This window comes from Urocampus carinirostris, chromosome 12, assembly GCF_059441175.1.
Source record: "Urocampus carinirostris isolate Australia breed hairy pipefish chromosome 12, RoL_Ucar_1.0, whole genome shotgun sequence".
Taxonomy (NCBI): domain Eukaryota; kingdom Metazoa; phylum Chordata; class Actinopteri; order Syngnathiformes; family Syngnathidae; genus Urocampus; species Urocampus carinirostris.
The window spans coordinates 28,958,530-28,972,369 of record NC_142360.1 but is presented as its reverse complement, the minus strand read 5'-3'; the positions used below and the strand labels follow the sequence as shown (position 1 = coordinate 28,972,369).

Below are 13,840 nucleotides of genomic sequence, written 5' to 3'. Positions count from 1 at the left end.
AATCCTTTATATTCATATGTATAAAATCCTTCATTACTGAGAAGGGTTTTGTAGTGCGTTGGTAAGTCCCAAAACGATTGCAATCACAGCAATGGAAATTTGAGTATTCGTCCCACTCCCTTCCCCACAAGACGTGTTGTCGGTGTGTATATACGCAGATACACAGTACATAGTCTTTGGATTGCAAAACCTTCATTTGAGTACGTATTACACTGTAGACATCAATTGTCATACAATAAAAAAACAGCATAATGGCTACAATACGACTTTAATGGAAAGCATTCAACTCAACAGGTGAAACAATACAGAATCACGAGTGGATAAATACCTTCATTACCAGCTTGTAGTTATTAGAAGTATGTAAGTAGTAATGTGCCCTGCCAACCAATAAAACATCATGCTAGTCAAAAATCAAATTTCCAAGAAAATCACAATGACCCATCCATGGTGAGCTATTTTCAGACCCTACCTAGTGCCTATGGGAGCAATGTTGATGATTATACATTACTATGCAGTTGCACCATAGCTGATATTCAAATATTTTATGATACTATAAAATGAAACCTGGACTAACTTAACCATGATAAATACTACATACTACTACAAGGAATTTTAAACAGACATTTGAAAAAACTATTCCAACAATTACATTTTAAAACTGAGCTTGTTACAGGGACGCTGGAACTGAGGGAGAGGTGTTCAAAACAAGGAGGGTATTTGTTAACAAAACCGGGAACAAAGTAACAAACAAGTAAGCACAAAGAAAGAAAAAAAGTGGCCAATCAAGACACTAGAAACAAAACCGGATGCAACAATGACAGAGGAAAAGACAAAGACCGGACCACCAAAAGACCAAGCCTTCCCTGTCTTGGAGGCGAGGAGAAAGACCCTCAGCCGCTCTTATCTTTCTGTCCCAGTGGCGAGGAAAAAGCCCCTCGGACCACTCCTAGTTTTCTGTCCTGGGGCAGAGGACAAAGCCCCTTGGCGCTTCTGGTTTTCTGTCCTGCAGGGAGGAGGAAGCCCCTATCCCGTCTTGGCGGCAAGGAGAAAGCCCCTCGGCTGCTTTTGGTTTCCTGTCTCGACAGCGAGGAGAAAGCCCCTCGGCCGCGTCAGGTTCCTGTTTTGGAAGCAATGACTTTCAGCTGACCCTTTGTAAAAATGTTTTTCTTAGGCATCTGGCCCTTAAGTAGGAGGTTATGTTTGGGTCCAGTGGGCCTCTTTCCACTAGGGGGTGCCGAGCGGCTTTGAAACTGGCCACAGGTGTGTCCGATATCCACATAGCTATCCTTTAATTATTCTCACAGTTTGCATGGATTTTTGGAAAGCACACATTTTCTTTCCACTGCCACAAGTCTGTTTTCTTTTGTTTCTGTTTTTTTGTTTGGACGTTTTGTTAATGGTTTGGTGTAACTTAGTTTATTGCATTTCCATTTCTGTTTTGTTTCCTGTTTGGACTATGCCAAGTTTGGTTTCGTTGTTCATTGTTTTGTGAACCCTTGTTTGTCAGTTAGTACCTTCCTTTTATTATCAAATACCAAATGCCTCCAGTTCCTGCTTCCCCCACATGGGTCCATCACCCCCGAAACCATAGCAGAGCCAATACAAACAAATGATCCAAGTCTACGCTCCCGTTTTCTTTATTTTGTCATTTATTTTCAGGGTTGGGGAGGGTTACTTTAACTGGATTACTTTCAATTACTTTTGGATGACTCCAATACCAAATACGCTAATAAAAGACGAAAGAAACTAAATATAAATAAAATGACAAAATTTTGTGCAGGCTTGGGGAGTAACGGAATACATGGAACGCAAAAATGATGTTGGCAAGCTGTTTGGATTTATTTTCATTTTGTTTCCGTCGCATTTGATGTTAGTTTTGCCGGAGATCAAAGAGATCAAAGCCAGGAGAGAAAGCTTACCACGTGTTGTGAGTCATCATTTTATTCATATTTACTGTAAATTCCGGACTATAAGCCGCTACTTTTTTCCCAAACGCGGCTAATTTATGTCATTTTTCTAACGGCTGCCAGCGGCGCTCGAGTACAAAAGGTAAGATTTAGGCCGGTGGAATATATGCGCCGAGGAAGACTGCAACTTCTTAGCTTGTGCACAATTTAAATGAGCGTAGACATATCCTCACCATGAAAATTGCAATAAGAAAGGCACATGACGCAGCTTTCAGGCTAAAAGCAATCAAGCAGTCCGATAAAGAAGGAAACAGAGCTATTGCACGTAGACTTTACTTTGCGAGCGTGTTGCTAGCGTGTTTTTAAATAAAGGAGCGTGGGACGACGTCTATATGACAAAATATCTTTCCCATACAGGGGAAGACGACTTTGATGACGCCAATTATAAGGAGGAAGATGAGGACGGTTTACTGTGATTTCTACAAGTACCGTATATTTTTTTAACAGACCCATTTATTGTGTTGCGAGCGTGTTCCTAGTAGCGTTTTGCTACCCTTCACAGGCACGGTTTGAGATGAAAGTTATAATAATATTATAAAGCTTTGAAAACTCTCTCGGTGTACCGTCTTTCTTTGTAAATATGCGTAACCATGTATAATATGTATTTGCAACTGTATATTTTTGTAATGTATTTATTTTAGAGACTTATTCTGATATGTTTTCCACGGGCGAATCAAAAAGAACGGGCGAAAACCACGGGGGCTGACGGGAAGTGGAGTAAAGGTGAGACGTGTTTGTGGACGCAGCGGACAATAGTGGATATATATTTTCCCCACCCTTACCTTTGGAAATATTCGTATTTTTCCTTGGATTATTTTCAACAGGACCTGGACTCTGCAGGTCTGCATCAAACCTTAAGTACCGGTATCGTTTTGTGTTCATTTTGCCGGCTGTGACTTTTGGACTGTGTACTTTATATACTGCTACCATCGCGGGATTCAAAGTCAGGATTGGGTTAATTTTGTGATTGTGTTACATGTTTTAATGTGGGCGCATGCGGCTTATATACAGGTGCGGCTTGTGTAAGTACAAAAGCGGTTATCCTCTTATAATGTGGTGGGTGTGGCTTATAATCAGGTGCGCTCTATAGTCCGGAATTTACGGTAGTTTCTTTTGCCTTTTATTAGCATATTTGGTATTGGAGTCATCCAAAAGTCATTGAAAGTAATCCAGTTAAAGTAACCCTACCCAACCCAGTTTATTTTCTGAAATGCTCCGAAAATGACTCCCAAGTTAGCAAATTGTCACCAGATATTCGTGTCGGAAGTAACGTAACCGATTTTCTATTCAACACGGTACCCATTTATGACATTATTTAACATTAAAAAATCCACACTAAATCCCTGCGTCGTTATTGGTCGTTGACAAGATTCCACGTCAACTGGGAGGAGGTGGCGTAGTTGAAGAGTTGCTCGTCCGGTCGAAATCCGTAAGCGCTGACTGGACGATCGGCTGGAATGTAACTCGGTACGCCAAACTCATCTGAACTGCTGATAAGAGAAAAGGATAAGAAATGAGATGAAAGCCCGGCCCAGACAGCTCAAAAATACAGTGGACGCAACTTCGCAGGTTCGAAAGGTTTCCATCGATAACTCCTTCAATACCATAAATACATTATCAGGAGCATCAGCAACAGAAAGTACCGTAAATTCCGGACTATAAGCCGCTACTTTTTCCCCAAATGTTCAGCCCTGCGGCTTATTCAGTGAAGCGGCCAATTTGTGTCATTTTTCTAACGGCCACCAGGGGCGCTGGAGTATAAAAGGTAAGATTAAGACCGGTGGAATTTTGATCCAAGGTAGACTGCATCCTCTTAGTTTACGTTCGAATTGTCCGTATGACAAAGGTTCGTTCCGATGATGAAAAAAACGCCCTTGATGGCTACAGTTATAGGGAGAAAGACGAGGACGGTTTAACGTGAATTTCGCATTTGCGGTACGGCTTTTTTTAACAGCTGCGCTTTATGTGTTGCGAGCGTGTTCCTAGTAGCGTTTTGCTACCCTTCACAGGCACGGTTTGGGATGAAAGTTATATTATTATTATTAAAGCTTTGAAAACTCGGTGTACCGTCTTTCTTTGTAAATATGTGTAACAGATGTATAATATGTATTTGCACCTGTGTATTTTTGTCATGTATTTATTTTAGAGACTTATTGTGATATGTTTTCTACGAGCGAATCAAAAAGAAAGGGCGGAGCAAAAAAAAGCACACAGGGACCAGACTAGTAGATTTGACAGAAAAAGAGAAAGAGAGATGGAAAGAGATAAAAAAAAAAGATAAAATAAGGGTGATGGGGTAAGAGAGAGAAAGAGAAAGAGGGAGAGAAAGAGAGAGAGAGATAAAGAGAGAAAGAAAGAGACAGAGAGAAAGAAAGAGAAAGAGAGAGAGAGCAAGAAATAGAAAGAGCCTAATAGAGAAGGGGGACAAAAATAAAAAACAAAGATGAAAAAAAGAAAGACAAAGAGAGAGCGAAACAGAGAATCAGGAAATGAGAAAAAGAAAGTGAGAAATTATAAGATGAAAAAAGAAAAAAGAGGGAGAGAAAAAGAGACAAAAAAAAGAAAGACAGAAAAAAATAAAAAGAGGGAAAGAAAAATACAGCTCCAGTCGCTTTGCGAGTGGCGCCTGGCTTTGGCGACATCAAGCGAACATATTTGAAACAGCAGCTTGTTCTTTTTTTCTTGTGCTTCTCTCGGCCTGGTCTCAGCGGTGCTGATTCAGGCCTTCTGTTTGACAACTCTAGTATAGAATTTCAGATCTCAAATTTTCTGTAGGCCTTCAAAAAGGAGTCCGAAAGGCAAAAATAGTCGTCTTGTACCTTCCCAAATATGAGTGCGCCAGCTCTCCATTCTTGAAGGTCGTGTAGAACTCTGGACTGACGCGACCGTCTGCAGACATGATCCCGTCTGGAGAAAATATTGAAAACAAAGGTTCCCAATTTCATACTGGTGGCAAAACAAAGATTTCCAATTTCATACTGGTGGAAAAACAAAGATTTCCAATTTCATACTGGTGGAAAAACAAAGATTTCCAATTTCATACTGGTGGAAAAACAAAGGTTCCCAATTTCATACTGGTGGCAAAACAAAGGTTCCCAATTTCATACTGGTGGAAAAACAAAGGTTCCCAAATTCATACTAGTGGAAAAACAAAGGTTCCCAATTTCATACTGGTGGCAAAACAAAGGTTCCCAATTTCATACTGGTGGCAAAACAAAGGTTCCCAATTTCATACTGGTGGAAAAACACAGGTTCCCAAATTCATACTGGTGGCAAAACAAAGGTTCCCAATTTCATACTGGTGGCAAAACAAAGGTTCCCAATTTCATACTGGTGGCAAAACAAAGGTTCCCAATTTCATACTGGTGGCAAAACAAAGGTTCCCAATTTCATACTGGTGGAAAAACAAAGGTTCCCAAATTCATACTAGTGGAAAAACAAAGGTTCCCAACTTCATACTGGTGGAAAAACAAAGATTTCCAATTTCATACTGGTGGAAAAACAAAGGTTCCCAATTTCATACTGGTGGCAAAACAAAGGTTCCCAACTTCATTCTGGTGGAAAAACAAAGATTTCCAATTTCATACTGGTGGAAAAACAAAGGTTCCCAATTTCATACTGGTGGCAAAACAAAGGTTCCCAATTTCATACTGGTGGAAAAACAAAGGTTCCCAAATTCATACTAGTGGAAAAACAAAGGTTCCCAACTTCATACTGGTGGAAAAACAAAGATTTCCAATTTCATACTGGTGGAAAAACAAAGGTTCCCAATTTCATACTGGTGGCAAAACAAAGGTTCCCAACTTCATTCTGGTGGAAAAACAAAGATTTCCAATTTCATACTGGTGGAAAAACAAAGGTTCCCAATTTCATACTGGTGGAAAAACAAAGATTTCCAAATTCATACTAGTGGAAAAACAAAGGCTTTCTTGGAATCTTGAGACACTGGACTCAGGGGTCTTGCCAACTTCTAAAACAAAATGTGAGGAAACAGTACGTGTTTGTTAATCTAATCCAGGGGTAGGGAACCTATGGCTCGGGAGCCATATGTGTCTCTTTTCATGAGTACATATGGCTCCGAAATAAAATGGAACGATTGCACATCTCTCTGTGGCGTTCCAAAGTCAAGTGAGATCTCTCTCACTATGTGTCTCACTTTTTCATTAACCCTCTTCTCCCCCCCCCCTCTCTCTCCCTCTCTCTCTTTCTCCCTCTATTTTTTGTTTTTTTTTCTACCTATTTCTTCCTCACTCTCTTTTTTCTGTCTCTCTTTTTTCTTTCTCTCATTCTCTCTTTCACCTTCCCTTTCTCACGCTTTCTGTCTTTCACCCGCCATATCTTGCGCTCTTTCCCACTCCTTTTCTCTATTGTTTTCTCCTTTTACTGCTTGTTTTTCTCTCTTTTGCTCTCTTTCTCGTTTTTTTACTTAATTTCTGTCTTTGTCGCCTCTCATTCTTGTCTCTCTCTCTCTTCCTCTTTTTTCCTTCCTTCCCCTCTCCATGTGTCTCACTTTTTCATTAACTATTCTCTCCCTCTCTCTCTCTCTCTCTTTTCTACCCCTTTTCTCCCACTCTCTGTCTCTTTCACTCTCTGTGTCTTTTTAACTTCTTTTGCTCTAACTTCCTTTTTTCCTTTCCTCTCTTTTCTCTTTCTCTCTTCCTACCCTTCGCGCTTTCTTTTCTCTTTTCTCTCTTTCTGTCTCTCTCTCTCTTTCTGTCTCTCTCTCTCCTTCTCTCTCTCTCTCTCCTTCTGTCTCTCTCTCTCCTTCTGTCTCTCTCTCTCTCCTTCTGTCTCTCTCTCTCTCCTTCTGTCTCTGTCTCTCTCTCTCTCCTTCTGTCTCTCTCTCTCTCTCTCTCTCTCTCTCTCTCTCTCTCTCTCTCTCTCCTTCTGTCTCTCTCTGTCTCTCTCTCTCTCGAAAGTGAATATGAAGATATGCTTATTGTTTGCAGTAATTTGTGACATTTTTACAAAAGAACTTTGCATGCACATTGTTTTGAAACCGTTATTAAGGACAAATTTCATAGAAAAAAAAAAATCTTAACTGTGGCTCTCTCAATTTCTTTTTAAAACATTTTTTGCTTTTATGGCTTTTTGGGTCAAAAAGGTTCCTGACCCCTGATCTAATCTATACATATATATTTCATCAGTTCCAATTATTTTCCGATATAATACATGGGTTGTGACGTCATGAACATTGGGGGGCGCCATTGGCCCCCAAACTGCGAGCTTGAGACCCCTGCTCCAGAATAAAACAAGCCATTTCCAGACTGCATTTTTAGAGGTTCTCCATTTGCATAATCGTGGGGAGGACAACGACATGTATCTGCTTTTTGGGAATCCCTTTTCAAGATCGGAGTGTGGTATCACCTGCGCTGTACAGGAGATCGTGTCTCTCTAGAATGTTTCGGTTCTCCATGAAGGAGTCTCCATCGTCCCCGTATAGGAGCGGCTCTCCTGTCTCGTCCATCTGCCGGTTCTCTACCATCTCCAGCCACTGGCAATTGTACCAACGGAATTTTTCATTCTGTATTCTTTTCCCCCACTCTTCATCATATTCCTTAAGAATGAAAAGCAGAGGATAAAAACAGAAAAGTATTAGAATAAACACCTGGAGGAAGACTGTAAGTTCGATAGTACTTTTCTATTGATATTAGCGACGTATTCGCAATATTTAAACTTTTTTTTACCCACAAGTTCTCTATTTATACATCTGAATTGGACAGCAGTAGAAATCATCCTTTACAATGCGACGCTTCTCTCTTGGTGTCAATGTCAGGTCGCTGAAGTTTCCTTTAATCCTCGAGGAACGAGGATAAGCAAATGCATTTTGTTTTTTTACTGCGGCAGTGACAACCGCACAAAAACTAGACCAGAGTCTAGCATCAAGAGTCTGCAGCATTGCGTCGAACCAATTTGCATTCACTTGTCATCGTTCCTCGAGGATTAAAGGAAACTCCAGTGACCTGATTAGGACTCCGATCATTTGGAAAGAGGATAGAAACGTTTTTGTCGTCTTCCACTGCTGTTCTATTTTGACGTACGCATTGAGGATTTGATTAGTGCGAGAGAAAAAAAATGAAATATCATTAGTATGTAGTCAATATTGAATAAGGTACTACTCATTCTTTTCATTGGTCTACTGTAGCTGGGTCAAATGTTTTTCCCCACCACGAAAAAAAACAAGCTGCAGTGCAAAAAGTAGAGGTTTGTAGTCGGTATAATAGTAATAACAGTAATAGAAAATACCAGTAGAATTGCTGGCAAGGCCCTAAAATACTATGATACGACAATAAAGCATCAATACTCACAGCAATGATATCCAGTGTGTTATCACAAACTTTACGAATCTCTGCGTTGCTATCGTGCATCAGGTCAATGAGGTACGTCGGGGCCTCTTTGATGTCATTGTTCAGGAAAAAAATAGGGATGAACAAACCCGGGGTTCCTACGGCTTAAATTAAAGGGCTACATAAGACATTTTTTAATGCATTTGGAAATCACATTGAAGACCAAGTTGACCAAAAAACATATAATGTAAACAAAAACAAAATGGGTCCTTAGTCAGAACAGGCAGATCACTCCTGATTCCAAAGAACTCTTCTGCTACGTTCATGAAGCATTTTTATCATGATGCGTGACTTTTTTACTAAATATTTTTAGATAGATAGATAGATAAAGAGATAGATACAGATATAGAGATACAGATATATAGATAGAGAGATGGATAGATAGAGAGAGGGATAGATAAAGATAGAGATGGATATATATATATATATATATATATATATATATATATATATATAGATAGATAGAGATATAGAGATGGATAGATAGAGATAGATATATAGATAGATAGATATGGATAGATATAGAATGATATAGATAAAGGGATAGATAGAGAGATATATAAATTGAGATATATAGATAAAGAGATGGATAGATAGAAATAGATAGAAATAGATAGATTGATAGATAAATAGAGATAGAGATATATAGAAAAAGATAGAGATAGATATATAAATATAGATTGACAGATATAGAATGATAGATATAGATAGAGGGATAGAGATATATATAAATGGAGATAGATAGAGATGGATAGATAGAAATAGATGGAAAGAAATAGATAGATTGATAGATAGCGATAGATATATAGATATAGATATGGATAGATATAGAATGATAGATATAGATAGGGAGATGGATAGATAGAGATAGATAGATAGAGATATATAGAAAAAGATAGAGATAGATATATAAATATAGACAGATATAGAATGCTAGATATAGATAGAGGGATAGAGATATATATAAATGGAGATATATAGAGATGGATAGATAGAAATAGATGGAAAGAAATAGATAGATTGATAGATAGCGATAGATATATAGATATAGATATGGATAGATATAGAATGATAGATATAGATAGAGAGATGGATAGAGATAGATAGAAAGAGATATATAGAAAAAGATAGAGATAGATATATAAATATAGATGGATCGATATGGATAGATATAGAATGATAGATATAGATAGAGGGATAGAGAGATATATAAATGGAGATATATAGATAGAGAGATGGGTAGATAGAAATAGATAGATAGAAATAGATAGATTGATAGATAGATAGAGATAGAGATAGATGTATAGATAGATAGATATGGATAGATATAGAATGATAGATATAGATAGAGGGATAGAGATATATATAAATGGAGATATATAGATAGAGATGGATAGATAGAAATAGATGGAAAGAAATAGATAGATTGATAGATAGCGATAGATATATAGATATAGATATGGATAAATATAGAATGATAGATATAGATAGAGAGATGGATAGATAGAGATAGATAGAAAGAGATATATAGAAAAAGATAGAGATAGATATATAAATATAGATGGATCGATATGGATAGATATAGAATGATAGATATAGATAGAGGGATAGAGAGATATATAAATGGAGATATATAGATAGAGAGATGGGTAGATAGAAATAGATAGATAGAAATAGATAGATTGATAGATAGATAGAGATAGAGATAGATGTATAGATAGATAGATATGGATAGATATAGAATGATAGATATAGATAGAGAGAGATATGAATGGAGATATATAGAGAGATGGATAGATAGATATATAGATGGATAGATATATAGATAGATAGATAAGGATAGATATAGAATGATAGATATAGATAGTGAGATATATGAATGGAGATATATAGATAGAGAAATGGATAGATAGAAATAGATAGATTGATAGATAGATAGAGATGGATAGAGATAGATAGAGATAGATAGAGATAGATAGCTAGAGAGATAGAGAGAGAGATGGATAGAGAGATAGAGGGATAGATAGAGATAGATAGATAGAAATATAGATAGCTAGAGATAAAGATATAGAGATAGATAGATAAAGATAGAGAGAGAGAGAGAGAGAGAGAGAGAGAGAGAGAGAGAGAGAGAGAGATAGTGATAGAGAGAGAGAGAGGGGGAGATAGATAGATAGATAGACAGGATGTTTTCTAATCTATATGGAACTTCCAAGAATTGTTTTGGGTCGGCTCCACATTTCCAGTCAAGTCAAGTCAAATGTTTTTATTTTTTTTGCTGGGATCGGTTGGACCCGGCATATTCCCTGCCAAGAAAACTTCCCATAATACGATACATAACAAAGGATACGTGTGTCTTTGATGATGACGTCTCTGGTGGCTTTGTGGAAGACCATTTGATAGAAAACATACACAATCTGACAGACAAACTCATCATCCTCTTGTTGGGCTATAGGGAAAAAGATGCATACGTCAGCCACATTTTTTACAGGAGCTATTAAAAATATATATATCAAAAATAATATTATATATGTATGCCTTTTTAACTCTTTCAGTGCCAGACGTTTCTCTCAAATGGGAAGTGCCAGTGCCAGCCAATTGTTACCGTTTTGACTCATTTTTGAAAGCCTACAGAAAAATGTGTTCATAGGATATATCAAGAGAAAGCTTGAAAAAAAGTGAGAATCTATCAACGATGCAAAAACTTTTCAGCCCCTGATGATTCCAGTGACGTGATCACGATTCGGGTCATCGTGACGATCGAGAACGTCCCCTTTAACGTTGAAGAATTTTATTCATAATAATAATAATAATAATAATTTCCTTGTATTGTCATTCTGTGTAACAATGTACACAGAACGAAATGTCGATTGCACCTGACCCGTTGTAGCGAGCCGATGCAGCCGCAGCCAACAGAGGGCGCCGCCGACCACTTTTTAAGTCTTAGGAATGACTCGGCCGGGGCGCGAACCCGAACCTCCCAGTCTCAAAGCGGGCGCCTTACCATCTAGGCTACTGAGCTGGTATAGGCTACTGAGCTGGTATTTGACTATAAGGGATTTTTTACAATCGAATACAAAAGATATTCACTGGATGAGCTGTGAGGCAAGGTCATTGTAGCCTAGACAAGAATGATGTTTACAGAAAAACAACAAGAACGGGGACAAGGGCTGACGGAGGAGCCTGTGACGCGGGAAAAGGAGACATTGTTTGGAGAAGTGTTCTGATAAGCTTTCTTGTTGTGAGTTTATTAGACATGGCGGCGCCTTTCGGTGAGGAGGTGGTGAAGCTGGCACCTGACCCGCCCCATAGGGTGGGGGCATCGTGACGCACCGGTGGCGACGTGGGGAGTTCCTGGCCCACCCATGGGGGAGGAGCCAATGCCCCAGCGTGTAAAAAAAGACGGAAGACAGAAGACTGAAAGAGAAACGGAACGAGAGATCGGAGAATGAGAGGGAGGCTCGACGAAGACTAATTCGACAATAATTCGGCTGAATTCAGTGGAATTCACTTAGTTAAATACTTTAAGAAAATAAATCTGCCCCCGTGTGGAAATGCCTGTCTCTTGTCAATATTTTTCCCTAAATTACGAAATGAGCATGCATTGTTAGGAGAATGAAGTTTGTGTTTGGTTAATGGAGTCAGATAACTAATTCGAACAAGAAAAAATAAAGCTTGAAGTGTGAACAGTCTGTACTTATGTCTTTGTTTTTATCACGTAACTGATAACGGTGTGTACTCGGCATACTGGGCGGTGCCTACGCACTGCCATACCGTTTCATACCGTGGATGCAAGAACAAAACCAGGCACTAAGTGTTGACAAAGACCTTGAGGTTTGAGACTAAGGGAAGAAATGTGCCAAAGCCTTTATAATAGTTGTTTAAAATAAAATAACATTTAAAAAAATAGTATTTTTTACCTTTAGCCACGTATTTATACGTCATGGCACTGAATGAGTGAATGAAAACAAATGGTAATCCTATTTCTCACCATTGAGCAGCTCAATGAGAGCAGGAATGATACCCGACTTAGCGAGCATGGCTGCACAAGAGTCGTCCATGGACACAGTTCCAATCAAGATGACGACCTCTAGGATGAAATCATCTTCGGCAGCGCCTGACAGAAGATCAAAACAATGACTTAGTCTGATTGTTCATTTAAGTGTTTGGAGAAAAACAAGGCGCAAATAGACCATACAGGGTCCCATGTTGCACGTTTTGGAATAGAATAGAATACACCTTTATTGTCATTGTTACAAAATGGGTTGAACATATTGTGACAACAAAATTGGACGTGGCACTCCAGTTTCACATTTTACAGTGAGGATAAAAGAAAACAAAGAAGATAAAGGAACAAAGGAGATGTTTGTATTGTCCTTGTTGCAGGCTTTGTTTTTCTCCGGAGGGGGGTGAGGGACAAACAGAGATGGCCGGAACCAACTAGGTAGGGGTAGGGGGGAAGCTCTGTACACATGTTTGATGTTAATGTACACACGGTCCAGTGTTTTTTCCCCTGGTTGCTCAGTCCACGTATTGAATGAATTTGGGAAGTACAGTCCTTAAACATGCCTGATTGAAGATAAAAGCTCCGTCGAAGTGTGCAAGCTGCTGTTTATTGAAAGCAGCGGGCAGGAGATTTAGCGCTATGCTAACGTTAGCATCCGGTGGAACGTAAACAGCAATCATAATGACCACAGTTAGCTCTCTTGGTAGATAGAAGGGTCTACAGCAGACCTGGGCACTCCGGTCCTGGAGGGCCGTATGTTCTGCATGATTTTTGAGGTTTCTCTGATCCAATACAGGTGATTCCAATCACCAGTATCGTTAACGAGCACTTGCTAGCTTGCTAACAAGGTTATAATTTGTATCACCTGAGTTAAAGAAGAGCAAACTTCAAAATTTGGCAGGACGTATGGCCCTCCAGGACCGGAGTGCCCAGGTCTGGTCTACACGATACTGCTAGAAACTCTATATCGAGTGAGCAGTGAGTGATTCGGCTGTTATTGCAGCGCATAGTCCCCCACCCCTTTTTTACCAGAGTCTCCGTCTCGGTCGTGCCGGTGTAGCGTGCGTCCTGCTAGTTGGACTGTGGCGCCGGGGTAGCTAAGACTCCGTGATGATAAAAATACTGCAATTTCGGACAAAGCTGTTGTTGGAGATCCGCAGCTCAAATTCACTAAATTTGTGGACGATGGATCTGGCATTTGTCAGGAACATGCTTGGAAGCGCTGGTCTGTTGTGGTAGCCTTGTAGTCGAAGGAAAAATATGAGGGATAAAAGAAAACTAAAAACAAAAAGACGAACTGGAGAGCTTGAAGCCGCTGCACTCGCGGTTTCTCAAACAATCCTCATGGTTAGAATCACCCGAGTTAAAGAAGAGAAACCTCCAAAAACATGCAGGCCCTAAAGGACCAGGTTGCCCACATCTGATTTATACTAGCAGCTGAGGGCTGCGTCACGTAAAATGTGAACCCTATCTTTCTAGATAACAGCATCAGGGCAACATACTGTGAATAATTGTGTCAG

At 39.3% G+C, this 13,840-nt stretch overlaps 1 protein-coding gene across 1 annotated transcript in view; it reads right to left on the bottom strand.

The window, feature by feature from the left end:
• Positions 1–251: 251 nt before the first annotated feature.
• The window catches only part of kifap3a (kinesin-associated protein 3a), a 44,200-nt gene continuing 30,611 nt past the window's right edge, over positions 252–13,840 (bottom strand). The window contains 7 exon segments of the mRNA XM_088349810.1: positions 252–3,326; positions 3,328–3,457; positions 4,787–4,874; positions 7,335–7,524; positions 8,276–8,361; positions 10,665–10,763; positions 12,306–12,431. Coding sequence (XP_088205936.1) covers positions 3,303–3,326; positions 3,328–3,457; positions 4,787–4,874; positions 7,335–7,524; positions 8,276–8,361; positions 10,665–10,763; positions 12,306–12,431 — 743 coding nt within the window. The 3' untranslated portion in view covers positions 252–3,302.